At 50.5% G+C, this 27,647-nt stretch overlaps 1 protein-coding gene across 6 annotated transcripts in view; it reads left to right on the forward strand.

Annotated features, from left to right (window-relative positions):
- Mgmt (O-6-methylguanine-DNA methyltransferase) overlaps positions 1 to 27,647 on the forward strand; it is a 234,324-nt gene that overhangs the window by 160,813 nt on the left and 45,864 nt on the right. For 5 of the 6 annotated variants that reach the window (XM_046448835.2, XM_046448836.2, XM_046448832.2 and 2 more), the window contains one exon: positions 5,595 to 5,732. The exons of the other annotated variant lie outside the window; for it this stretch is intronic. In XM_046448835.2, the coding sequence (XP_046304791.1) occupies positions 5,595 to 5,732 (138 nt within the window). The remainder of the gene's footprint in view (positions 1 to 5,594; positions 5,733 to 27,647) is intronic. 6 annotated transcript variants of the gene reach the window in all.

Raw genomic sequence — 27,647 nt, forward strand, 5'->3', positions numbered from 1 at the left:
CTCAGAGGGGCTCAGAAGAGCCAGATCCTTAGTTACCAAAAAATTTGTGAGCTTGTAATCAAACGCCCATTGTGAAATATCAAATCATACAAATTTACAAGTGAGAGTTTAACATTTGGAAAGATAACACGTACTCAAAGCTGACCCTTCCATGTTGTCCATGTTGTTGGGATCATTTTTATCACAGAGTGCTACTGAGCATCTCAATGCCACCTTCACAGTGTCATATCTAGTGAGTGCATCTACACAGCAGAAATCAGCAATTGCCCTCAGTTGGGGCTTTGTTTATTTGACTATCTAGACCAGTAAATGGAGAACTGCAGACCGGGGCTGGGCATGCTTCATGAATAAGGTCCAGTTCTAATAGCCACTTCCACTTTTTGTGTCTTGCCCTTGCTGCTTTCAGGCCTCAATAGCAGTCATTGCAACTGAGACTGTGGCCCCCAGAACCGAAGTGTTCACCATCTGGCCCTTTAGGGACATGGGAACCCACCTCTGGCTGAGGGGGAAGATTGCGATGGAGGTGTTGCCATGCATGATAATTTTAAGAGAGCGTGTCTGTGGCCATTGCCCTTGCATAGCACAAATTTAAATATTCTCCTGGAACTAACAATATTCTAATTCAGCAAAGAAGTCACTTGCGTCCTTGCCAAGCACCCAAGGGCCTGCCATCTTCAGCCACTTGGACTTGATCTCATTTACCAGGTGGTCATGGGGAGCTGTGTGCTCTTCCCCTGCAGTGACACACCATGAGAACCAAGCCTGTGGGGACCGGCAGTGAAGAGCTCAACCTGTTTTACTCATGGACTGTGTGCAACTCAAGTTTATGTAGGTTATTTTCAGAAAGCCTGCACATCTTTGTGCATACTCGTTTGCATTTTGGGATGTTAGTTAAAGCCCTTATCACATTGTTACCTTTGAGTACTTTTTACGTGGAATTACTGGCAAGGAATTCTCCTGGTTTTTTGGTTTTTTGTTTTTCCTTTTTATGAAAATGTCTTAATCTTCTCTTTTAACCTTTTCACTTGGTGTAGAATTCTGGGTTGGCAGTTGTTTTGTTCAGAATCCAGAACCATGTCTTCCATCTCGGGCTTCCCTATCCTGAGACGTCAGCTGGTGGTGGTAGCCTGGCTTCTTTGAAGGGACTCCTCCTCCCCAGATGCAGATTGGACAGGGTACATGTAGTGTTCTTATGCTGTGTTGAGACCATGGGGTTTCCTGAATCTGTGGCTTTGTGTCTTTCAACAGTCTTGGAATGTTTTCTTCTGTGATTTCTTCATTTGCTGTTTTTTTTTTTTTGTTTTTTTTGTTTTGTTTTGTTTTTTTTTTACCATTCTCTCAAATTTCCTTCTGTGAGCCCATTTGGACTCCTGGTGGAATCCATGGTGTCTTCTGAGTTTCATGTTTTCTGTTATCTTTCATTATTTCATCTACATGTTCCATTGTGTTGATTTCTTCTGATCCAACAGTAATTCTCACTAATCTTCTTTTTCATTCTGCTGGATTTTGATTTTAAATTTAGAATCTACTATTTCATGAATTTGCTGCCAATTGTAGTATTTTCATTTTTCTGAAATAGATTGAGATTCTTTCCTGAATTTTACAACCTTGGCTTTTTTCCTACTTGAACACAGTAAAGCAGTTATTTTAAATTCCAACCAGTAGACTCCTGAAGTCTGATAGCTTATTTGTTCGTATTGTCTTTCCTCCTCGTGTGTTCTACTGCTTGTGTTCTACTTTGTCATGTTCTTACATTGGAAAAGTCCTGTGTAGAGGTGACACATTGCCTGGGAGCCTGTTTTCTCCCAGCAGTGCGGGGGACGCTGGGAGTCTGCCATTGGGCCTCGTCCTGGTCTTGGGGATTAGTACGATCAACTCCAGCTCCTTAGAGGTTTGGCAGGTGATAGCTTGCCCTGATTCCTACAGGATGGTCATTAGGATTCTGCCCCCAGAATGAGGGGCTCTCAGGCAACCTCGGTTGTCCCAGTCGCCTCTGGGGATGGCACTGGCAAGGAGTCCCAGGATGGCCATGTCTGTGCTCAGTGTCTGACCCACCCATTTCTCAAGCTGAGTTCAAAGCTGACTTCCCGGTTAAGAACAGAAAAGCCTTCTCTTCTGGCCCTGCCTACCTCCCCGTCTTCTTTCTGGGGACATAGAACACTTCTTTGACACAAGCTGATTGTGTGTGTGCAGATACCCCCACCCCACCCACCAAACGCCACTCTGAGCTTCGTCCGCGTTAAGGTGCTTTCTCTTTGCCTGCGTCTTACAGTGGCATCAGCAGATGGGCTCATGAACAGCAGTTGCAAGCTGATGTCCACCCTGGGCCTTGGCCCTCCTGCTGCATCCTGAAGAAGGTCACTGATGTCAGCCCTCTGGTTGTCCCAGATTGTCCTGCTGCCAGCGTGGGGGGTGCAGGCTCTCTTTGCCTGGATGTTCATTGAGGAAACTGCTACTTTGTATTTCCAGATTCCTGGGTGACCTGAAGTTTGGGGATGCCAGATCTCATCATATGGAACAGCTTTTGTGTGGTGTTCAGTGTGAGTTAAATGGGTTTATGAACTTGATTTATGTGAAAATCTAAAGGTAAATTTGTGGCCAAAGTCATACCTTCTTGCCAAGCCTGATCCTTACTCTGCAGGTCTTTGCTAAATACTTTGAAGTGCTCATCTAAAGCAGCAAGAGATGCTTTAGCCCATGTCCGAAAGGGGCATCAGGCGCAGGGGCTCTCGGCCTGTGCACGCCGTGGTGGTTCTGCCCGCTCTAGAATGGAGTCCTGAGTTCTCTGCTTCAGTTGCCTCAATGCATGTGACATTGTTCCTACTACTTTTTGTTAAAATGAGTGCAAGAATTCTTTCATGCCATCTTAAGATGTATATTAACTTTATGTGGCTATGACAAAATACCTGAGATAATCAAATTGTCAGGAGGAAGGATCTCTTTTGGCTCATGGTTTCAGAGGTCCAGTTCCTGGCCACTTGGCCCTATGGCTCTGGGCCTGCAGTCAGGCAGCAGATCATGGTGGGGAGCGGGTGGTAGAGCACAGTGTAATTATAAACTCTACACTGGCTGTCCTTTGGGGCTCCGTGATGGGTCGTGATGCTTGGTACCCTGTGGCCAGGGTTAGTGGTGGGAACTGATGCCTGTCAGTGCTCCATGTCTGCTCAAGTGGTGGCCTCGTGCTAGTAGCCACCACACCTCATCCAGTGGCTCCCAGGGCAGCTGTTGGAGTCCTCTCAAGGCCCTTTGCCACATGGATCCTCTCACTTGTCTTTGAGAGCAGAGCTTTCAAGGAGTCCCACATGAGCTTGTCTTTGGTCACCCAGGTGCTAAAACTGAAGTGTAGGTCCCAAGGTTTCCAAAGGAAAATTAAAAGCTTTCTAGAGGGTGTGACTTTGGTCTCCTATGGCACCAACCCCAGGGCAGTTGAGGAGCCGGGTGGCCCTGAGCTCTGTCCTCGGTGGGCTGGATCCGGCCCTCCTGAAGTCTCACGGGGACCTGGTAACACAGAGGTTAAGACCTGGTCTCCCTTCCCTCCTGGAACCCACAGTACCATGTGGTGATGCTCAGCAATCAGTGAGCAGGCCATTACTGGACTGCAGGTGACAGACGAGCTGCCATGGAGAGGTGCCAAGGTGGGGAGCACATGTGGGGTCTGGACTTCTACGTGGGGTCCTGGAGTCTCCTTGAGAGGCAGCATTGAATGAGAGCTGCTCCGCTGGAAGGGGCTAGAGAGAAGGGCAAGTGCATGTTGGAGTCGTAGAAGGGAACCTCCCAGTGGCTCTGGGAAAATCTGTGCAAGGCCCCATGTGCCCTCCCTGAAGTCAGGGTTGAGGGCAGGACCAGGACCAGCACTCTGAGATGTGTAGGCATCGGGGAGCCACTCGGTGGACAGCCTAGGACCGCCATCTTAGGGCTGTTGCTGTGTGTCACCCTGGCTGTGGCATGCAGAAGGTGCCAGAACAAGGACTAGACCATCCAGTGACCTAGGCAGGGGGTGAGAGGAGTGTCAGTGGTGGGGTGAGAGTCGGGACTGTATGTAGGCTGAGGAAGGTGGGTAGAGGGCAGTGCAGAGACGACTCTAACTAGGTGGGGGTCCAGGAGGAAAAGCGGCCATGGCCGGGAGCACAGCCTGGCTTGTGCCCCTCCATGGCATGTGGTCCTGCGTGCCCCTCATTCCTCCCTCCTGCCATGCCCCTCACCCTCATCACTGTGCTTGTGGGCTCTTGGGCTCCATTTTCCAGCCCAGAAACACAAATGGCTCCCTGCAAAGCCAGTCAGCCAGGAGCTGGTGGCCGACGTCATCCTACCTGTCATCAGATATGAACACAGAGGCAATAGGAGACCTGGGGCATGATTGGAAGAGTGTCTCCTGCTCAGAAGTACGAGGCGGAGCACTGTGGCCTGCCCTCTCTGCTCTGCCCCTTGCTGCTCACTTGGGGAAGGTGGGGAGGCCTCAAGTCTGTACGACGCTGCGTCTGCGGGCAGCAGGTCGGGCGCTGCCCGTGTGCCAAGTTTGTATCTGGAGTCACACTGCACCTAAGAAACAACCCTCAGGGTCACCTTAAGACTATGAATTGATTCTTTAAGTAAACCACCACAGAAGACTCTCACAGGAAAGACGCACGAGGAAGTGAAAGTTTCTCTCACTGGGAATTTCTTGGTAAATATGCAAACAGATGTACTAAATTAAGATCATAGATTTAAAATGATCTCAGATACCTCACTTCTTAAGCACAGAGGATGCGTTCTATACGGTATAAAACAGGCTACTGGGCATTGGAAGTTGTTTTTCAACATTTTTTCCAAAAGAAAAACAGTTATTGATTGGAGCCCTCGAGGTCCTTACTTGTCTAAAGTGGCAACATTTCAACAAGAGCTACACTGGACACCAAAGCCACTGAGGGTGCCTTCCCAGCACCACCGCCTGACCCGGCGGCCAACGCCTTGGGTCTCGCTGGTGGGCCAGGGCAAACAGCAGACCTCCGTGCCAGAGATCCATGGGATCAGTCTACACAAAATGTGCACTTTTCAAAGCAACTCTAGTGCACGTATTTTCATTTTCAGCTCTGTGGCGTTTGCTTCGAGTCTCATCCTTGTGGACAGAAATTATTTTCTTTAGTTATGACTGTTTTTAGTGATTTCATGCAGTGCCGCTTTCCTTCTGGGCTGACCCAAGTTGGCCTGTGCTAATACAGGTTAAGTTCTCCCAGTTCCCAGGGCCGCTGTGAACCGGCAAGTCCTGACTTTCCCTCAGCCTCAGTGGTGCAGAGAATGGCCTGCCCCAGGCTTGGAGGCCGCACCTCACCACACAGTGGTTTCTGAAAGGGAAACTCTGTCGGGATCCAGAGCAACACCCAGATTCTACAGAGGGCAGTGGGGCTGCTGCTGCGGGGACCTGGGCCCGTGAGGAGTGCAGGCTGGGCTGGGGGAAGGGACAAGCCTTCATAGCTGCTGCCCACACTGCTTAGAGCCATGCCAGGCTCCGAGGGCAGTCCCACCCTGCTGCAGCACAAGCCTCCTGCCCGGTGATGGGGAAGGGCATCAGCCCCAAGACGAACAGTGACGTATTTAGGTTCTTTTGGTGTCTGCAGGTCATTACTGGACTTAGAGCAGCTGGACAGATGGTCACAAAGCTACCTCAACAGATGGAGAACCAAGCACGTGGCCCCACCCTTCTTGAGGGCCAAGAAGAAACCCTCTCTGGGAGGGAGGCATGGAATTCAGAGGAGGTACCCACAAAACCGTCTGTGGATGGTCGTGGAGCAGCCAGAAGTTCTGATTCTGAGTGGGAGGGAGGGCCCGCGGGCTTGGGGCTAGGGTTTCAGAGACCTGGGACAGCGTCGCCTGCCACCGTGCTCCAAAGGAGAGTGGGGCACTCTCCCTTCCTTGCTGTGCTCGTGATGCTGCAGACCCAGAGCCGGTGAATGCGTGGGTGGAGGGCACCACTGGAAGGCCTGTACCACCCTGGCCAGCTTCCCCGTGGGGCAGGAGTGATGACCAGTGCTGGTGGCAGGCAGTGTGTGACCCTTGCCAGCCGTGTGGGCTGCACACGCTCCGTGGTGGGCCAGGGCAGGTAGCATGCGTTCCTCCAGCACCTCCCACCTGCCAAGCTGGCCTCTTTCCTGGGAAGGTTCCTCTTGCAATTGAGACACAGAGACAAGCACAGGTGTTTATCTTGAACCCTGAACTGCGTGTGAAAATGTAATCAAAGCCTCAGAGCCTGGGGGATGCACTTCATAACATTTAATGACACCTGTGGGGTGAGATACAGCAGTTGAGCGCCCGGTTGCGCATGCGCATGCCGACCTGGCTCAAGGCATGTGGAGGAAAGCCGTAATTGACTGTTAAGTCCCCTTAGAAAGAACCATAACATCCTTAGTATGAAGGAAATGTTCGTCATAAGGTCCTGAGGTTTTATTTCAAGCTCTCGCAAGGAAGTAGTTTGGATTCGTGTGTTTTTGTAGAAAACTTAGTTTGATTGAATTTCACGCTTTGATATATCTATTTCCCGAACTTTATGAAGTCCCAGTGTGCCTCAGGGTTCTAAAGTAGCAATTGGGAAAACCCTGGGTTGGTTGGATAAAGTCGGAATGGGACCCTTAATCGCCAGACTGTCCAGGCCCTGGAGGCAGCGTGCCCTGGCATCCTGTGATGTCCCAAACCTGGTGGGCATCCCATGTGACCTTGGGGCCTGCAGAGTACAGTTTGAGAACTGTGGGTGTATTTTAATGGAAAGTTTATGTAATTAAAAAAATGTGAAATCTGTAGGAATTGTTTGTGTGAGGAGCTGCCTTCTGAAGGTCAACCATCTGCACAGAGCAGCGGTCCATGGGGGACTCAGAGTTGGGGTCGATTGTGGTATGTTTTGGGTTGGGTAATACAGTCAGAAGATAAACGGACACTCTTTCATTCTGGAATAAAGGGTCTTGGCCTTTCCTGCGTGGTGTCTTGGAGACTTGGGGCTGCCTTATGTTTGCTGGATGCCATCGATAGAACAGGTTGCCCTGGGAAAGGTACCCAGTGCTCTCCTCTGTAAGCTCGTCAAGAGTGCAATGCTTCCCAGACCCCACATCATCATTACCGTTACACGGAGAACTCCTACGCACTCCATGGTATAAAAATGTCATAAAATTTAAAGTAATTTTCCTAAAACTGCAGAGGAGCAGCATGCTACTCTGCACTCTGCCGTTCTGACCTGTGCCACAGCTGGGGGCTAGAGGCTGGAACCCTCTGGGAAGAAGAGGGTGGCCGGGCCACAGTGCTGCAGAGCCTGGGGGAGCTGCCAGTTACTCCCGTTATGTCCCATCAATTCATGACGGCCGTCACACACTATTGCAGGACAAGGAGGGGGGTTCTTAACCAGCCTCGTGACTTGCAGACCTCGTGCTTGATGACTTGTACAAGCCGAGGAGCACAGAGATGAACCGGTTACACCCACTGGAAGGCCAGCTGGCCTGATTCTCCTGCTGTCCCCCTGGCATAACCATGAGATGCAGGACTAGGCTGTGGTCCTGTGGGAACGCAGTAGGTTTCCAGTGCTGCAGGTAACCAGCAGCGTCTCCTAGGTGTCTGCAGACATCCAGATGCAGCAGGGAAAGGAGGGAGCTACCCTCCCTGTTTTCTTCCTATGACATGTCCTGGGGCACGCTCCTGACCAGAGTTAAAATGCCTCCCTTAGAGGTACACTGAGATCCTTGTTCCCTGCTGGAGCCCCAGGTGTGGGGAGGAGATGGCAGTGACCAGAGCTTCCCCGACCCCTTTAGCCTTTGAATGTTGGCCCTAGGCCTGGTGGCCATCCTGAGCCACCGTGGTCCACCTGTCCCCGGGCTGCTTCTCCCAGGTGCTTTGCCTCGGCAGCCATCCAGTGAGATTGTTCCTGTCCCGGTCCTGGAATCTGTGTGTCTTTGAGCCCTGGCAGTGCCAGGAGGCCTCTTGCACAGCATGAGGAGGGCGATGGCATCGGGGTGGAGGGGGCGCTCTGCTGCCTGGCTCATGGCAGGCGTCATGCACTCCAGCGCTGTGGCAGGAAGCCCTGCGCGGTTTTCACAGTTGGCATGCTCCTGGGACACCCGCCCGTGTTTGCTGAAAGACGAGCATGAGTCCTCCATCATCGGGGCTGACGATAGTGACCGTTAGCACGGTGAGAACAGGGTAGCCTTCGTCCCAAATACTCACCCAAAATTGTGCCCCCAGGCCATGCTCCCTCTGCTTTATGTCATAAATGTGAGCATCACCTTCCCATTTCCCGACTGTCCCTTGTGTGGGGTGAGACGTGCCACGAAGGTGCCTTGTCACCAAGATGGTGTCCCACCTGGCAAACTGTAGATGCAGGTTCCAGTTTCCTGAGATGTGCTGGCTGTGGCGTTGTAATGTTTGAGCTGCTGATGTCAGTTGTACGAAGCATCCTTACACATACCACACGTAAAGCTGCTCTTACTGAACGGGTTTTCCCTGGTAGGCTGCTTCCCCTCCTCCCCATAGGGGTTCCCCAGTTCTCAGTCTGTTTCCCGGCTGCAGACGACTGTGCAGCTCTGAGAGAGGTCACCCATCCTGAAAATTTGCCAGAATGAGGGATTCTAGAAGGATCGGTAATAAGCATTATTTTAAAAAACTCTGTTCCTAAAGTTTTGCTCTGCAGAGGACCCTATGGAAAGGTCAAAATGGAAGACAGTACTTATAAACCCACATCTGACAAAGGACTCGTGTACAGAACATGCAGTGAGCTCTCTAAACAGCAAGAAAATAAACAAACTGGGCAAGAGATTGGCGCAGACACTTCATCAAAGGAGATGTTCAAGCATAAGCACATGAAGCGATGCTTGCGGGTAGCTGCAGGGAAGCACGGATCAGGACCGGGTGGTGCCACCCCGCGACCCATGCTCCCTGGGAGGCAGCGTGGCTCTTTGCTAGGAAGTGCCCCTCCTGCCTCCACTGCCATGGCAGTCATCCCCCGCTCTTCATCCTAGAGAAATAAAAACAAGTGTCCACACAAAAACCATATGCAGAGATCCAGAGTAACCTGATTTGCAATGTCCCCAAGGTGGGGACAGCTCAGATGTCCTTCCAAAGACCAAAGGGAAACGGTAGTCCACCCATGAAATGGAATCCTTGAAAAGCTCAATAAAAAGCAACGAGCTATTAATCCAAGGAGCGACCAGAGGATCTAAAGGGCGTTGTGTTGAGCACAGGAAGCCGTCCTTGCTTCAGGACTCTGTGTGCTTCCAGCTCACGAGATGACAAACTAAAAGTGACAGAAATGAGGTCGGTGGTTGGTAGAGACTGGGACAGGGAAGACGTGGCCACTGGGTGGCATGTCCTTGTGGACTGAGCAGCTCTGTGGCTGGCATATGCACCTGGATGCGGGATGATGTCTCTTTTAAAAGTGTACTTTTTTTCATTTCATAAAAAATAAGTATCAAACAAGTGGTAACCTCTAAGAAGGTATGGCTCTTGGTTGGCAGTGTAATATCCTCTCAGCTCCCAGGGCTTGACTGTGAGGCTTCAAAAGGTTTTATCATCCAGGAAAACTGAATGAAGGAAAGAGAAATGCCTCTACTGCAATATTTTTGGATGATTCTTAAATTTTAAAACAAAGATTTTTTAAAAAAAGAATTTATTTCTACTTTTTTATAGCAGTCTTGTGGGGGAGAGGACCAAGAAAATGACCAAGAGTGGGGAAAGGTTTAGTTTACTTCTGTGATCAGAAGTCCGTTTCAGAGGCGTGGGGAGTGTGTGCATGGAGATGGGAGCAGCGGTGGTTCCTTGTAAAGAAACAGTCCCAAACCGGAACATGATGTCATCCCCTGCAATCAGAGGAAGAAAGGGCACTCCCGACTAGGAAGGCATGCACAGAGTGGGATGCTGCTCATTTGGGCCTTCTGTGATTTGCCTTGTTACCTTGTGTTTAAATGACTTAAAAATTTGGCCACGAAGAGCCAGAGAGAAAATGTCCAAGTGAATATCAGACTTCCGTGTACACAGCAGGTCTGAAGGTTGTGCAGGTATGAAAACCAGAGAACTTCTTCCTGACGTTGATCACATTTGAAACTTGTGCTTTCTTAATTCAGTCTGTTATTGACAGTAATATATTTTAACTCGAGAGCGTGTTCGCTTAGTGCATATTGACTCAGCTTGTTAAAGCATCCGCGCTACATGTGAACATTGGGTTTCCTGTCATGGTGACTTACGGCAGGAGGACAGCGGTGAGTGATTCCTGCCAGTCGAGGGCTTTCACTGGAACCCCACTTGAATGGTAATCATCTGCTCCTGTAATTGCTGTGGAAGAGGATAACCCTCTGGAGGTTTTGCATCTAATCATTTATTTATAAATCTGTAGATGGCAGTCTGCAGAAGACGCGTCAGGGGTCAACTTTGTGCTCCAAACAGTTGCCTGATGTTTACACTTCACAGTGTATTTTTTTAACGGTACCTTCAGCCCCCATGATCACAAAAGGACCCCGGCTTGCTGGTGGCTGCTCAGAGCCGCATCCCATGGCCCAGACACTTCATTACCGGCACTCGGCAGAGGCCGGTCCCCTCTGTATTAGCTGAAATATGCATGTTTTTCCATCTCATTAATTCAGTCTACATACAATTAATTTTTGCCTATTAATAAACCCCTTGGTGTTAGTGACAGCTATCTAAACCACTTCACCTCGTGTGGAAGGAGAAAGTGCTGCTGCCTTTCCCACCCCTCGCCTTCCGCGCTGGCTTTGTGTTGGGACAGAGGGTTTTGCAGTAAATAGAGCTTTGAGGAAATGTGAACTATGGAGGATCTCCATGCATCCTGACTGGTGGGGAAGGTTCAAGTCTGCACCATCTAGATCTGGGATGCATGGGCGTGTGCAGAGCTGTCTTCGGTGTGGGAGTCTCAGGCCATGGGATGGTGGGTGTTTTGGAGCCTTGCTTGAGGGCAAGACTAGCTTGCTTCCACAGTCCTCCCCAACTGGGACACTCCTCAAAGGACATCTTTCCCATGTCTTCAAAGCTCATGGCTTTTAAAAGGAGTATCTTATTAAATCTGTGAATGCGAGTGGGTGACTTTGTGAGTGCTACTGGCAAGAGTCTCCGCGGGGCCTTAAGAGTGAAATGGAGCACCATGGTATCCAGAGGCGTCTGCCCCAGGCCAGCTGCCCAGGGCTATGCCTGCTGCCACCCTGGGTATATCTTGGCCACAGGAACCCTCTCACGGTGTAGCACCACCAGCCAAAGGAGTTGCACAGTCCTTCGTATATATACCTTAGCAGCTCCTAGGTTCCTTGCCTGGATCTGTAGACCTTATGGTTATAGCATGAGTCAGGAGGGAAGTCCACACACCAGGCTGCGAGGGGGTGCTGGAGCAACAGGATGCTTCCCCAGGGGTTCTGCGTCCTGCATGTGAAGCACAGGTCTGAGGCAGACCCAGGTAGCTGATGACATGGGAAGCCGGAGCAGGCCTGTGCTGCTGTAAGACTGATCACACAGGAACGTCTTCAGAATCTTCCATGAGGAGACCCAGTCAGTGTCTTTGGTCAGCAAAATTGGAAGCAGGTGACTGATGGTTAGATAAACATTCATTTTGCTGACTTTCAGATACGCCATGTACATAAAACTTATGAATTACGATGATTAGCAAGAACAGGTTAGCAGCTGTGACGAGAGCACAGCAATTCACACCTGATTCCCAGGGTCAAGTATCAAGTCTTGCTGGAGCCCCCAGCTTCCTGCCTGGCCGGGGTCTGGCCCGCTCCCTTCAGCCAGCTGCAAGAGCCATCCTGGGTCTTACTCCCAGCCTCACACCTGGAGTCTCCCTGGGATGGAGGCAGAGCTTCTCCCCACAGCTCAGCAGGACCCCCAGGCCCTTCCCCTGAGACTCCCGCCTCACTCCACCAGTTGTGCCCCACCCAACCAAGTGGTGCATGCCAAGAATCCACAGACAGCTCTTGCAGGAGCGAGGAACTGGTGCTGGGTGTCCTCAGAGCCACCGATGCCAGGGAAGGTGGGGCTGAAGAGCTGTCCTTGCAGGAGGTCTGGCCACTCCCTGCCCTTGAGATGAGCACACACAGCTCAGAAGGGGAAGTCTCTGCTATTTTTGTGATGAATTATCTCCATGAACACATCTTTCTCAGCCATGTTTCTACATAATTGAATAAGAAATGTTTGTATTGTTGCACTTCTGTGTTTAATTATTCTCCAGTTTTGAAGATTGGCCCATAAACCTTTCCTTCCCCCTCGCCCCTCATTATTCTAAAGTTTGAGACGTGCACAGTGGCAGATGTGCTTAACAACCATCCTTCATCTATTTCATGCGACTTTTTAATGTCAATTATAAAGAAAATTACTCCTCTGGCTTCCGAAGTTTATATAAATCTCTTCTGAGAAAATTGGCAGCTCTTCATACTTAATGTCCAAAGCAGTGCAAGTAGACTTTGGGAGACAGACTGGTAGGTGGACAGGAGCACGTTTTTTAAAAAAGTAAAGAAGAAAAAGTCAAGACGCCGAAACACCAGGGCTCTGGAGCTCTGTCAGCTCCCAGGTACCCTCAGGGAGAGTGGCAGGAAGTGCTACCTGAGGAGGACGGGCCAGGAGGCTGTCCCCCTTGGTACCTGGGGAGGCTGCCTGTCCTGGCTGGTCTTTGGTATTTGCCTGATTCTGGCGAGACCTTGTGAACAAGCTGTTCAGGACACAGAAGAAATGAGTGTGAAGCACAGGATGAAGGAGAACCAAGAGCCAGATGAGGTGTCCCTCCATGTGGCCTCCAGGCTGAGCTAGGGTCCGTGCACTGCTGGGCAGAGCCAGCTCTTGGGATTGGCCTGGGAACAGGAGCTCTGCTGGTTGTGGGCCATCCTCAGAAGGCAGCTCTGTAACAAGGGACTAGAGAGAGCTCTGGAGTAGAGCACTGCCCCACTGTCCAGCCTGGGCGACGGCCACCCTTCCTCGCAGCCCGGAAGTGCACGCATCACGCTGCTGCCGGGCTCTTTTGAAAAAGCATTTGTTTCTTTTTGATCCATTGTTTCTTAATGTTCAGCAGAATTACTCGATTCTGGTTCATGTATTTTATTTCACTTTTTTCCATAAAATATTTAATGGAATTGGCAAGCAGAGTGCTTTGCAGTTGCCCAAGCTTAGCGGTGCAGCTTCAGACCCAGCACCACCCTCTTCCTGGCTTGGTGTTTGGATATAGGAGGGGCTGGTTCCTCTAGTCACGTAATAATTAACAAGAAGGTGAGGAGGGGACCTGAGGCCTGGAGAGCACAGGGCCTGGAGAGGGTGGACGTTGTCCTCAATTCTGACTCGACTTCTTCGTGTGTTAAAGAGGGCCCTGGAGCGGTGCAGTGGGTCCAGCAGCTGACACAGGCCTGCGCCCCCTCCCATGTCGCTGGTCTGCCTGCTTTTTAATCAGACAGGAGGGAGGAGGTTCCTGGCCTCCCCGTGGCCCTACTCATGGTGGTGCTCGGGTCCGTTGGAGGCTTAGAGGCACCCCTCGCTCTGGCTGCTGTGCACATTCCGTGCCGCTGACCTGGTCGTGTCTGTGCCAGGGGAGGAGAGGCCCTGATCTGTCCAAAGCTGCGATGTGAGATAAGGCGGCTGTGGAGCGTGTGCACGGAGGGACCCTAAAACCAAGTCTCTAGACTCCTCCAGCTCGCACCACCCCCATGAGCACCTGTGGAATCTTGGACTCTGGGTGGACTGAGACTGAAACCATGGAAGTCCCCTCTGTCCCTTGGATGTGGCTCAGCCTGCCTGCTCTTGGCTGTTTAGGTTTTGGTTTGTCTCATTTTGTCATTGCTTGGATAGAAGCAAGGGGCACTTTACCACTGAGCTCCATCCCCACCCTTTTATTTTTTTCCTTTAAGAAAGGACCTATCTTCATAATAGCTGCCATTCTGACTGGAGTGAGATGAAATTTTAGAGTATTTCTCTAAATTTTTTGCATTTTAAATTTATTGCATTTCTCTAATTGCTAGAGATGGTGAACATTTTTTCATATATTTGTTGATTGATTGTATATCTTCTGAGAAGTGTCTGTTCAGGTCCTTGGCCCATTTATTGAGTGGGTTATTTGGTTTTTTTTGGTGTTTAGCTTTTGAGTTTTTTATTTACCCTAGAGATTAGTGCTCTGTCTGATGTGTAAGGAGTAAAAATTTGCTCCCAAGATGTAGGCTCTCTATTCACCTCACAGATTGTTTCTTTTGCTGAGAAGAAACTTTTTTAGTTTTGAGTCCATCCCATTTATTGATTCTTTATTTTAATTCTTGTGCCAAAGAAGTCTTATTAAGGAAGTTGGGACGTAACCCACATGATGGAGATTAGGGCCTACTTTTTCTTCTATTAGACTCAGGGTCTCTGGTTGTATTCCTATGTCCTTGATCCATTTTGAGTTGAGTTTTCTGCATGGTGAGAGATAGGGGTTTAATTTCATTTTGCTGAATATGGATTTCCAGTTTTCCCAGCACCATTTGTTGAAGAGGCTATCTTTTCTCCAATGCATGTTTTTGGCACCTTTGTCTAATAAAAGATAACTGTGATTATGTGGGTTTGTCTCTGTGTCCTCTATTCTGTACCATTGGTCTGCATATCTGTTTTGGTGCCAATACCATGTTTTTTTTGTTGTTGTTGTTGTTGTTTTTTTGTTACTATTGCTCTGTAGTATAGTTTAAGGTCTGGTGACTTCAATTAGAATGGCAGCTATTCTGAAGACAAACAACATTAAGTGTTGGTGAGGATGTGGGGAAAAAGGTACACTCATACACTGCTGGTGGGACTGCAAATTAGTGCAGCCAATCTGGAAAGCACTATGGAGATTCCTTGGAAAACTGGGAATGGAACCACCATTTGACCCAGTTATCCCTTTCCTCGGTCTATACCCAAAGGACTTAAAAACAGCATACTACAGGGACACAGCCACATCAGTGTTTATAGCAGCACAATTCATAATAGCTAAACTTGGAACCAACCTATATGCCCTTCAATAGATGAATGGATAAAAAAAATGTAGCATATATGCACAATGAAATATTACTCAGCAATAAAAGAGAATAAAATCATGGCATTTGCAGGTAAATGGATGGAGTTAGAGAAGATAATGCTAAGTGAAGCTAGCCAATTCCAAAAAAACCAAATGCTAAATGTTTTCTCTGATATAAGGAGGCTGATCCATAGTGGAATAGGGAGAGAGAGCATGAGAGGAATAGTTGAACTCTAGATAGGGCAGAGGGGTGGAGGGTAAGGGAGGGGGCAGGGGGTTTTAAATGGTGGTGAAACGTGATGATCATTATTATCCAAAGTTCATGTATGAAGACACAAATGGGTGTGAATATACTTTGTGTTCAACCAGAGATATGAAAAATTGTGCTCTATATGTGTAATAAGAATTGTAATGCATTTTACTGCCATATAAAAATAAAAAAATTAAAATATAAAAAGAAAGGACTGGGGTTGTGGCTCAGCTTGCCTAGCACGTGTGAGGCCCTGGGTTCGATCCTCAGCACCACCTAAAAATAAATAAATAAAATAAAGGTATTGTGTCAACTACAACTAATATAGTACTTATTTAAACAAAAAGAAAAGAAAGGACCTTGCTAAGTTGCTGAGGCTGGCTTTGAACTTGAATCCTCCTGCCTCAGCCTCCTCAGGCACCTGGATTACAGGCGTGTGTCACCACGCCCAACCTGTTTGACTCGCAGTAGTCACAGACTAAAGCTTCTGATGGCTCATGTGGCACAGTTGTTGTGTTTGCTCAGCTGCTGGGGTTTGGTTGTGGTGCCTTTCAGAGAATGCCTGGAGAAGTTGACGGAAAACACTAAACATCTTTGAGGAAGTACGTTAAGGTGACACAGAATGTCAAAATGACTTGATGGCCCCTTGAAGTAGAGCTGTGGTCATTTTGAGTGTGGGTGTGTTAAGGTCTGTTTGTGCCCAGTTCCCCCCTTGAACTTTGCACGTATTGACAACCCACCGGCCATCCTGAGCACATTGCAGGAGTCCCTGACTGCAGCTGCTGTCTGTGGGGCCATCGTGTGGCCTGAGCCCGCGGAGGCCCAGCAGAGTGGGTAGAGAGATGGTCTTGAGGCTGCACACTGCGCCCCAAGGGCACCCTGGAGGGTGAGATTCAGCCATGTTTATAGGCTCCTGGGTGAACCCAGGGCTCAGGAGGATGGAGAGGGGTCCTATCAGGGGTGCTATGATGTGGCAGAGGTCAGGATGGGGGACTGGTTTCAGGCACCCAGATTGGAGGAGAGAGGCACCTTGTAGGCCTGCAAAGGACGGAGAGGCCACACCTGCCAAGCCTGAGTCCAGGGTCAGGTGCCTGGGCTCTGATGCTCGCATGCACACGAGGAGTCGGGGAAGGATTGGGAGCAGGACGAGGACATCAGCCAGGCAGGATCTCTGGGCATGACTGAAGTGTGGAGCCGCTAGCTGCTCGGCTCTGGTGGCTGTCCCAGCTGGCTTGGGAGTCGTGTGTGTGGCTGGGTAGGGAAGGGAGAGGAGCACCCTCAGTCACGAACAGTGACAGCTGCAGGGCCGTGGAACCCGGGACCGGCCTCCGCTGTGGGTGATCGTCTCAAGTCAGCGGTGGTGGCCAGCCTCCTGGCCTTCAGAATTGGGAGCTGTGAGGGACACCTGCATCTATGCCCAGCAGGTTCTCTATAGCGGGTGACACCCCAGATTGGAAGAGTCCCCGCAGAGCCTTGGCGGGCAGTGAGGGGGCAGGGAGCCTTGGCAGGAGGAGGAGCAGAGGAGGGTTGAGAAGTCCTTGTGGTGGAGGCTGCGGAGACCAAGAGGACATCAGGTAGGCACCTGGGCTCGTTCGTGCTCTCAGGACGGTGCCCTTAAGGCTGTGCTTCTCCCTTAATACCGCAGAGGAGGGAGCAGAGGAGGCTGAACAGAGGGAGGGGTGAGTGACCAGAGCCCGGCGGGCTGCAGAGCCCGGGGCAGGGAGGACACGAGAGTCCGTGTCACAGGGACACTGCAGAGGGAACACGGAGGCATGATGGAAGCGGGCCTCGGGTGCAGCTGAAGCGGGCTCTTGCCGACCTGGTTCCTCGTGGTTTGTGCAGAGACCTGGATCTGGGAATGTGCTGTTAATGTACTCTCTGGGTTAAAGGTGTTAGAGACCAGGTTTGGGAGGCCGCAGCAGCTCAGGTGCTCGGGCAAAGACGTGTATTTTGGTCCCTACCCACTTTGTAGCCTGCGGCCTTGGAGAGTTGAGTCTTGATTTCCTCCACAAAGACAGGATCCAGATGCTTCCCCCACCTCCTGGGGATTGATGGGCGAGTGCAGGGTGCCTGGTCCCTGGGGGTGCTCGTCATTGCTGCAGTGGCTTGGTTCTCCAGTGCCACCCACATGCACAGAGTATAGAATTAGCAAAGGAGTTGAGTTAGGATTTGAGCAATGTGTGGATCTGAATGTTTCAGGGGACACCCAGCACAGAGGCACTTGGGAATGACAGGAACAGCTGAGAGAGCTGGACACAGCTATTTCCGGGCAAAGGAAGAGAGCTTGGGTCAGCATGAGTCCCTAGCAGGGTCCATAGCTGCCTCCTGCAGGACCTCCCACAGGCCAGACACCTGTCACAACTGCCCAGCTCATAGCTGTGTATGAATTCAAATGGGTGTGGCCAGTTTCCAATAACACTTGGTTTACAGACTCCGGTGGTTGGTGGGATTTGCTGACCGACCCTGGAGGTCATGGGGAGTCCTGCCTGCAGAGGAATGGGAGCCAGGCTATGGTTGAATGCCTGCTAGCCACGTAGTGGAACATGAGTGACAGCTGCCCTGCTGGCCTTGGGGTCAGGGGCCAGCTGGGGTCCTCAGAGAGCGGAAGGAGGAAGATGCTCTCAGAGCCCCTGACTTGATGGCTGCAGTCCATTTGCTGTCCCCAGTGTGGCAGTGGTACAGCGCCCCTGTAGACTGCTTCAGGTTGAGCACGGCTCTCAGAAGGGACAGCAGGCAGGGAGCCTCACCCAGTCAGCCACCCAGAAATGGACCCCATGGGCTCACAATGCAGTGTTGACATGTGGCCAAGAGGGTGTCACCTAGAGAATTTAATGTCCGGTGATTATTGTACACACAACTCCAACATCTTCTAAGCCAGCGTTAACAGACCTGGGGCCCCAGGAAGGGGGACAGACAGTGATGCAAACACACCCCTGGCCTTGGCCCCTCTCAGATGGAGTCTGTGCTTCCAGGGATCCGAGTTCCGTGAGATTCGTAAAAGTTGATTTCTTTGCAGTTAAATTCTTGAACATCTCACTGTTGTGAAGATAAAGTGCCAGGATGTTAATTTGCAGTTAAAAGCTACTTTGACATAAAAACTACCTTTTCTACATTTTTTTTTGTTCAATAAACTAGAATTTTCTTGAGCATCTGAGTGTCCTTTCCTATTTGGAGAGGAGACTCTTGCTCACATGGTTTGAATGAATCAGGAGGCCAGTGGCCTGCTGCTCTCCCAGGGGATTGGATGACCCCATGTGGGGACAACCAACAGAGGACCCGCTGTGCTGGTGGGGGAAGGCCACGCACCAGGTGCCAGGGAATCAGAGCTGACATGGGCCCCTGGGTTCCCGGAGCCTCTTCTCAGGTGGATCTTCCTGCCCTCTGCTCGCCTGGGGTGCCAGTGAGAGTTTCAGGTGCAACCAGGCGGAGTCTCAGAAACGCTGCTGGGCTCTAGGGTTTGTGCACAGGGCCTTTCCCTTTCCAAATGTCGGAACACCTGCAAATAAGTGCTGGGGGTTTCCTGGAAAGCCCTGAGGCCCCTCCCCTCTCCCCTGGGAGGCCGGAAAGCTGGTCCAGGTCCACTGACAAGACCCTCACACCAGGAGGTGTGACCTCCTCCCAGAGGGCTGTGCTAATTTTTGAAGAGAAGCACATAAAGTTGGACTTTGCGACCTGCGTGGAGAGGGACTTGGCACTTCTGAAGGAGCTGAGTGCCCGCCCCACCTCCCGGCTCTCTGGGCCCCTGTGTTTTTCCCAGGCATCTCCCACCCTGTTCTCTCTCGCTTTGCATTTGGACATCACCAGCCCTTCCCCGGTGGAGTTCTGACTGGAAGGGCTGAGGATGCAGCTGAACTCAGTCTACGCCCCTTTGGAAGGAAGACCAGGACAAGAGGGGAGGAGGGGAGGTGGCTGAGCCCTGTGGGAACCGTCTACCGGGTGGGAGCTCCTGATTCTCAGGGCCCAGGACAGCACCTGTGGGAAAGGAGTGAACCATGCTCTGTTTCTCGTGATCCAAGGGGGGAGGGGGAGACAGACTTCAATAATGTGAGCCTTACATTTTCTTCTGTAGTTAATGTTGTTTTATTACTCTCTATTCTTGCCAGAAAGTGCATTTTAAGTTTCAATTGAAAATTAAATATGACCTCAGTGTTTTAAAATACAGTTATATTAACTGTCCATTTAATAGTTACTTAAGATTTTTTGGCCATTAACCTGAAGTCGGTCTCCTCGTCAGATATAAAATGCAGTATTCTCAACTCTGCTGACCAACTGAGGTGTTCCAGCTGTGGCAGTCCAGGGAGAAGCCAGGGCTTCTTAGAAGGGAGCTGTGGAAATTGTTCCAGAGAAGTTGCAGTGCCCATGCCGTGTGCTCTGCTGACCTCTAAAAACTCTGCTGTTTGATAATAGGGAACAATATACTGTTTATTTAGAACTGTACAAACCAAATTATGAGGCAGGTAATTTAGTGGCAGGATTACATATTAACGAGCACACTATGTAAGTTAATGGGACTGAACCCCACGGAGGTCAACCCTCATCTACTCCACGCCTTTTGGAAAGAAGTGGGGCAGTGTCTTCAGAACGCTTAGTTATTATCTTAAAACTTAAGTTGTGTACTCCATTGCTAAAACGAAAAACAATTTTTTTCTGACTCTCAGGATGGCAGAGCCACCTGTAAGCTGGCGGAGGTCACACTAAGCTGGACTGGGGTGGGTATGTCTGGCCCCGTCGGTGGCAGAGGAAGCAGCCCTGCTTGGAGATGGAAGGGCAGTATTCAAGGACGCTGTTCTCCATCAGAAGCTTCTTGTCTGGGGCCTCCTCCTGCTGCTTGCAGCCCAAGGGGAGGAGCACGAGGTCCCTGCTTCTCAGGGCTGCGTTGTCCTGGTCCCCCGTTGTCCTCTGGTGCAGATGAGAAGGTGATGCCTCCAGAGCGGGCACGAGACTCTCCCTGTGGCCTCTTGGCTCCTCCTGCCAACAGCTGAGTGGACTCCTCTGGAGGTGGGAACCTGGAGGGGAGAGGGTGAGTGCAGCTGCTGGAATCCACTCCCGCTGCACTCCTGGAGGGAAGAGGAGCTCGCAGTTTTGCCCTGAGCTGCTTTTCCCTTTGTTTCGTCTCCTCGTGCCATGGTTGGCCGCCTGGCACCAGAAGTGGGGAGCAGAGCAGACACAAAGGGAGCCCCTTCGTTTGTGTCTTCGAGTGTGCACCGTTTCCAGGCTTTCACTGTAGAGTCCATCAAAGTAAGCAAAGCTGGAAGCGATGCCCATTCCCTGGGCTTCAGCAAACTCTGTTATTCCGCAGTCGGCTGCAGAATCCGGACAGGCAGAGAAATGAGGCTCTCATGTTTAAGGAGACCTGGTGGGTTGTTCTCCCTAGGGAATGGTTTTCAGCAAATTATTCATTGGAAAAATGAAATCTGAAATGCAGGTGTTGTTCGGTGCCCGTGCTGGGGTGAGGACCTTAACACCTTGCTTCTCGATTACTCATTTCTTCAGTGGGCAGGATCTCGCTCCAAAACCAGGCCAGAGAGGGCCCAGGGCCGAGTCTGGTGGAGCCCTCTCCGGGGCAGTTATTCCCTGGGAGCTCGCCTGGTATAGTCTGTAGGAGGGTTTGTGTTTAGCTGCTTTTTCAGTCCCGCCCCTGCCAGCTACAGCACAGCCCTCACTGCTGGCCTTCCAGGCTACACGGAGCAGTGTGGTGCCTTAGTCACTCTGGGCCTGTCTCTGGAGGGTCTGCAGTGGGGAGGTGCCGGGCCTAGGCACTCAGGCCTTGACCTCTTACCTGGGCAAAGGAATGTTGCGTCATGTGGTCAGGTAACCAAGGTGTTTAAACCCAAGTATGACCTTCCTTCCAGGGCAAAGGGGCAGCTGTCTGGGGGCCTGAGACCCATGGTGTGAGCACCTAGTATCTGTCTGTCTCTCGACTGGCTACTCAGAGTCCCATTGTCTTTGAACAGGAAGATAGAGGCCTAGAGCTCCCACCTGGTAGACGGCCTAAAGTAAAGGAAGAGATCCACATGCTGATGGAATGTGTGTCATCCAGAACAAAGCCCGGGGACGAAGGCTTTGAGTGATGTGTGAGGTGACCGTTGGCCTCGATTTCTGACAGATGTACGGAGTGTCTTTTTCATGGAGATGGTTCAGACTGCGCTTCATCCCAGTCCTTGTCCCCTCCCTGAGGATGTGGTGTCATCGCCCCAGCTCTGGACCTCGGGTTCTTCTGGGGCATGGGGATGCCCCCCCTTGGGTTATGGGCAGGTAAAGAGATGGCTTTAACCGTAGCCTTGTGCACATGAGGCCTCAGCAGCTACCTGAAGCCGCACACCAGTGTCTGCCTAGAGTTGTTTTTTTTTTTTTTTAATTTTAAAAATTTTTTTTTTTTTTTTTTTTTTTTTTTTTTTTTAGAGAGAGAGAGAATTTTTTAATATTTATTTTTTAGTTTTTGGCGGACACAACATCTTTGTTTGCATGTGGTGCTGAGGATCGAACCCGGGCCGCACGCATGCCAGGCGAGCGCACTACTGCTTGAGCCCCATCCCCAGCCCCTAGAGTTGTTTTCAATGCTGAGCTGGTGCTTGACTCTGTTTGGTGGACCCCACCTCTCCAGGGCGCTGCGTCAGGCAGAGGGGTATGACTAGATATTCTCTCATCTGGGACTTCTGAAGCCCGTTGCTTTCCCTAGGCCTGAGCTGGCCAGTGTGGCTGAGAGAATCGGGATGTTAAATTGCATGGTCCTAAACCATCACCTCCCATCTAAGCAGCTGTCTGGGATTTTCCCACGCTCACCTGGCTTGCTTTTCCTCATAGCATGGGTCTGATGTAGAGAACGAGGGCGCACTTTCGCTTCAGCTCCATGGATGTCCTTGGGCAGGCCCTTGACTGAAACTCACATCGACTTTTTCTTAGGGGTCCTTGCGAAACCTGTCAAGGCACAGAGCAGCAGGTAGCATGGGGTGCCTTTTGACTATTGACCTGTCTCTGGGCAGATTTTCCTTATTTGGGCATGTGGGGCAAGCAGTCTGATTCATCTCTCTTTGCTCAGCCTCCCGTGGCACACCCCTCAGCAGGACAGAGGGTCTGGAGGTGTGAGGAGGGGAAACTGCAGAATGTGTGCAGGTTAGCCAGCTGGGAGAAGCCAGAAGGAGAGGGCGCAGAGGCAGGTGGTGCTGCCTAGAGTTAGCACAGAATATGCCAGCGGTCAGTCAGATGCCCACTTGAACTCCACGCCCAAACCCTGCATGAGGCATTGGGAAACCCTGTCCACAGACGAGCCCAGAGATTCAGGCGCCTTGATTTCTAAGGTTGGGAAGGAGAATTGTTGAATAATGCAAAGTTACCTAGCCCCAAAGTTCCCTCGGGAAATACGCATGCGTTTGAAAGCCCCAACAATTTGATGAGACTAGTGGAAGGACTCTTTAAAAGTATTTTTACAGATGTATAAGCATTTTATTCAAAAGAAGCTAAATTAAACCAGGAGAGAGGAAAGTACCTTTCATGTGCGTGTGCAACATTGAAAAGCCTCTTTGTTCGCTGCTCGGTGGTAGAAAGCAAAGGCAACACAGACATAAGGCTATTTGAACTCTTTATTTGCCACATTTACAATATTAATAACAGCGTTTCTAGAAGTTGTCACATCAAGTAAAAGATCTTCATTCCAGGCTGTCTTTGGGGGCCAAATTGAGACTGGATGCATGCGTTTAATAAATTGTAGTCTCAAGTAGTCATTTTTGTAAATAATTAGTTTCAGTGAAAGAATAAGTTAGCATATTGTATGCATCTAATGTTGCAAATGTACATACAGCAAACTTTGCTATTAATCAACAGTCGAGGACTGTGAGTGGGGTCTCATACATAATGAATTGTGCTTAAGCCTCATGGGTTTCTTGATAGAAAAATAAAAGAAAACACAAGTGTAGTCAGCTTTTGAATAAAATTTAACTAGATTGCTCTGCATCCTGTAATTGTTTTGGAATCATTAGGGACCTGATCGCTCATCTATAGTTTTGGGGTGTTTTTATCTTCATCTGTCAAATAGTAGAGACTTTTAATGATATGTTAAAGTGTTGGTAAAATACAATTATTCTTTTAATGATTTACATTTAGGCGTAAAAGTAAATAGGGCTTTCATAGGGCAGACTACTCTGCCAAGTATACTATTTTAAATTCTTATAAAAGTAGGTTTTATTATTGCTGATGTATTTTTAAGAATCAATTATTTTTTTAAAGGAAAACAATATATAGTTCTTAGGGGGAGGAGTTGAAAATCTATGTAAAATTTTCCCTATTTTTTTGTGGGTGCCTTAAACTGTTGTTGTAAATTCCTTTATGGACTTGCTTAGGTCTGATGTTAATTTCAGCCTCAAATTTTGAGAGCTTGGGATGCTCATTAAAAATCGATATCCAGTTTGAGCAACACACCCATGGCCACCCAGAAAGTGAGCAAATTGGAACCTAACTAAATTTTGAACTGCCTCTTCCCCTCCTATCGTTAACCTTGGGACACAAGCCATTTGACCTGTGATAAGATTCATGTAGAATTCATGCCGGGGCGGGCTGGAAGGCAACAGGGCATACAGGCAGGCAGTGGTGTCTGTGTCCATCTTTGTCATGGGTCACACAGGAAAAGCCCAGGGAGACACAGCTGACCTGACAGCCGGAATTCTTCACCAGCCCTGCTGCTGACTCAAGTTGAAACCCACCTTCCTGCCACACCTGTGGGTCTACCCCTGCCCAAATGGGGAATGGGCTACCTTCATGACTCACTCCCCATCTGGATGATGGGGAGTCTTCCCTCTGTAGTGGGCACATCTTCAAGATCAGGTATTGTTAGCCAGTTTCCAGCCCTGTGACAGAACACCTGAGACAAACAGCTTGAAGGGAGGAAGGCCAGTTAGGGCCACTGTTCCTGTTCACGGCTGCTCTGACTCTGTCCTGGCGCCTGTGGAAGCACAGTACAGCTCAGCAGAAGCGCAGGCAGAGGCAGCTCCTTACCTCACGGTAGCCAGGAAGCGAAAAACAAGAGGCAGGGGTCCGGGTCCTAATACCTCTTCCAGGACACGCCCCCCAGTGACCTTCTCCCCTCCCACCAGGCCCATCTCCAAAAGCCTCCTCCACCTGGGCCTCTGGGGACATCTCCGATCCCAACCACGGCAGGTAGTGGAGGTTAACCAGTAAACTGGCCTCAGGTGACCGTGGGCAGTCTCGTCCCTGAGGGTGCAGAAGGCTGGTTGGGCCTGTCCTTTTCAGTGTGAGTGTAGGTGAACTGCTCTTCCTACACGTTTGCCCTTTCCTTCCTGTCAGAAGTCTTGTTCTTGGGGTGGGACTACAGCTCAGTGAGATAGGCTCCCAGGGGTCTTGGAGAGCAGAGCACAGTACGCACTGCCCCTCGTCCTCACCAGCACGCCCTCAGCAGGCGCTCGGGACCCGCGAGGCTCAGGTGCGCCTTCTGTCAGCTCCTGCTTGCCCACCTCCGTCTTAGAATGGACTGGCAGGCTGTGGGCGGCCTTTCTTACCACTGGCATCCGCACTTCAGTTTTTCCTTTCCCTCCTCTGTTTCCTAAAGTAGCTCTAGACGGTGCTGATGATTGCACAGACTGTGGAGTCTCTGTGGTGGTGTTGCCCAGACAGCTGTTGGCCACCAGGCTGTGCCACAGAGTTGTCACAGACACCATTCGTTCATTGGCTACACAAGAAAGTCCTGTGGAAGGGGAGTTCTCTGGTGATCCCTGCCAGTCCCTAGGCCTTTGAAGGCCGAATGTCAACCATGTGTTCTGCCTTCACCCCCTGCATTGTCCTCACAGCAGCTACGGGTGCCGAGGGAGGGCCCGATGGAGTCAGCGTTCTCGCCTCGAAGCCCATGCACAAACAGACCTACGTTGGGTTGTAATGAAGAGTTGAAAGCCTTTAGTCAGCCTTCCCTTTTTAAAGAAGTGATCTTTATTGTTAGCAGATAGCATAGTTTATTTCCCATCTCCAGTCCTAACCCTGGAAGAAGAGTGCCGGCGCCTTGGCCAGAAGGTGTAATTACATGCAGGACAATCCATCAAACACGGGTAACCCTGCTGGAGATCCTCTAAACTGGAGATAATTGTGGGCTCACCAGTGAGGCTGAGCAAGGGTCCCTGCACGACATCATGAAGTCACCTCTGCTTCCAGGCACCTGCATGAGCCCATGAAGTCGGGTGCCCTGTCCTCAGGTCCTGGAGGCCTGCTTGCTTGCTATGCCACGTTCTGAAAGCCAGAGGAAGCCAGGTTTACGTGGGCAGCCCAGCCAGGGAAGCGTCTCATCCAAGGGTGTCTGGTGAGCTGTGCCACCACCTCCACGTCCCCAAAAGCCTCCTTTATGCCTTGCTAAGGGACGCAGCCTGCATCTGCTCCTTTCCAGATTCCAGGGGAACTCGGGCGTGTGCAGCTTTTTTCCTTGGGTGGCTCTCTGGTGTTGTGATTTACATTCCCAAACCATAAGGCAAGAACGCCATCCTATGAAGGGAGAGTTTGGAGGTGTTCTGAGTCACGCAAGAGACTGCTGTGCGCCCACAGTTCCTTCAATCCTGAGTGGTCCACAGTCTTTCCTGTAGAAGAGATGATCAGATGTATCCTATAAAGAACTCTGGGCTTGTTTGCTTATGATTTAAGACAAGTATGCTACATTGTAACGTGTTGGGGGAGGAGAGTTCATCAAGAAGTAGGCCTTTTACTTTGCCATTGGGAACCCCTGATCTGCATGCTCCGGTCTGCCACCAAGCTCTCGTGTTTATAGTATTGGGTACATCTGTGACTTGGAAAGAGGTGAGATGGGTGTCAGGAGTGTGGCTTCTCCCCTGTGTCGCACCTGGCACAAGCCGGTGCTGGACAGCACTGGTCCCCAAGCAAGGCTTCTGAGGGGTGCACTGTCCTGGCCTCAGCGCCCCTGGCTATGCATGTCCATGGAGGAGAGTCAGCATCAGTGTCTCTGGCTCTGCCCACTGGGGCCATCTCATTTGAACTTGGTTAAATCACCCCCAGCCTCCCACTTCTCTGGGCATGATGCTGTCCCTCTTCCTTCAGGTTCTGATGGTGCCAATGTCTTAAAATGCAGGTTTCATGCCAGGGGAGAGAGGAGGGCAAGATGGCTTCCCTAGTGACACCTGTGCTCATGGCTGGAGTTGTGCTACAACTTTAGCCACTCATCTGGGGTCAAGCAGAGGCAGTTTCTGTTGCCCAAGTCAGAGATGCAGTACACCTTGGGACATGCTCTCGGGGCGCCCAGCAGGGGCCCCGGGCCTTCTGCGCAGGCCGCAGCCCACACAACTTCATGTGGGGCGCTCTCTGCACTGGAGTGGATGCCAGGATCTTCCACAGATGACAGTGTACTGTGGTCCTGTTTGTTTATAAGGAACCCTGGGCAGCCATTGGCATTTTTTTAAAGAAATCCTTGGAACAGGATACGTGCGACCCCAGCCTTGCTGTGTGAAAATTCCTGGTTTGTCATCGTCCTACCAACAGAAGCCCAAGGAATCTACCAGCTGGTTTAAAGCAAAAGGGTCCCAGTGCCCTGATCTTGGCCTCAGGATTATTCTGTGGGTGACGGGTGACCCTGGGAGAGGCCCAGGGAGATGCAACTGCTGTGCTCATATGGGGAGGGTCTCTCCTGCAACGCTGGTGTCCCAGCTGGGTCCTGACCCAGTATCCGTGGGGGTGTCTTGGGCTGCCACAGTGCTCTGCCGGAGGCGTGGCCTGGCCCCAGCCGCTTGCTTCTCAGTGCCAGGTGAGGTGCCAGGAAGACTTGATGTAGAGCGCGGCCGGGGAGCCTGCAGTTATTGCCGTTTCAGGGTTCGCCGGGGCAGGGGGAAGGCTAGAGAAACTCCTCTATCATAAGAGCGGCGGCCAGCAGAACTGTCACACTGCAGTTCTTCCTGGGACGAGCCAGGCAAGGTTAGAGGAGAGGGCAGGGCAGGGGAATAAATTTCGTTTTATTATAGAAATGGAAATTTGTGTCGTGGCTTTAAAAATCTGGTTTTATGTGTGTGTTTAATGCCATTCATTTTAAATGTAGTCTCATAAATCCTTGCTTCAGAATCAAAGCTGTTTAATTACATTTCACCCATGACTAGTTATCTAATGCCAATAGAGAAAGAGTTAAAAAGGAGAACTACAGAGTAAATCAGAGGTGAGATCTTTAGCACAAGCATAAAAAATCAATTTAAGATGAATTTTACTACTATAAAAATTCTTCACATATCCTTTTAAGAGCTGGAAATGCTGGAAGCCCAGCTCCACTTCAGTTCCCTGGGCGAGGCAGAGGAAGGTGCCCCGCGTGGGCAGGCCCAGGAGGCGATGCGTGCTAGGTGCCCAGGGCACCTGTGCTGAAGGAGTGGTACCTCTAGAGGTGTGCCAAGTGCTTGGGGGGCAGAAGCCTCTGCCCCTCACTTAGGTGCCCCCTCCCCGAGGGGGATGCTGGCTTCTCCGAGC

Source organism: Marmota monax, unplaced genomic scaffold, assembly GCF_021218885.2.
Source record: "Marmota monax isolate L192 unplaced genomic scaffold, Marmota_monax_Labrador192_F-V1.1 WCK01_AAM20220418_F8-fsc00076, whole genome shotgun sequence".
NCBI classification, from domain to species: domain Eukaryota; kingdom Metazoa; phylum Chordata; class Mammalia; order Rodentia; family Sciuridae; genus Marmota; species Marmota monax.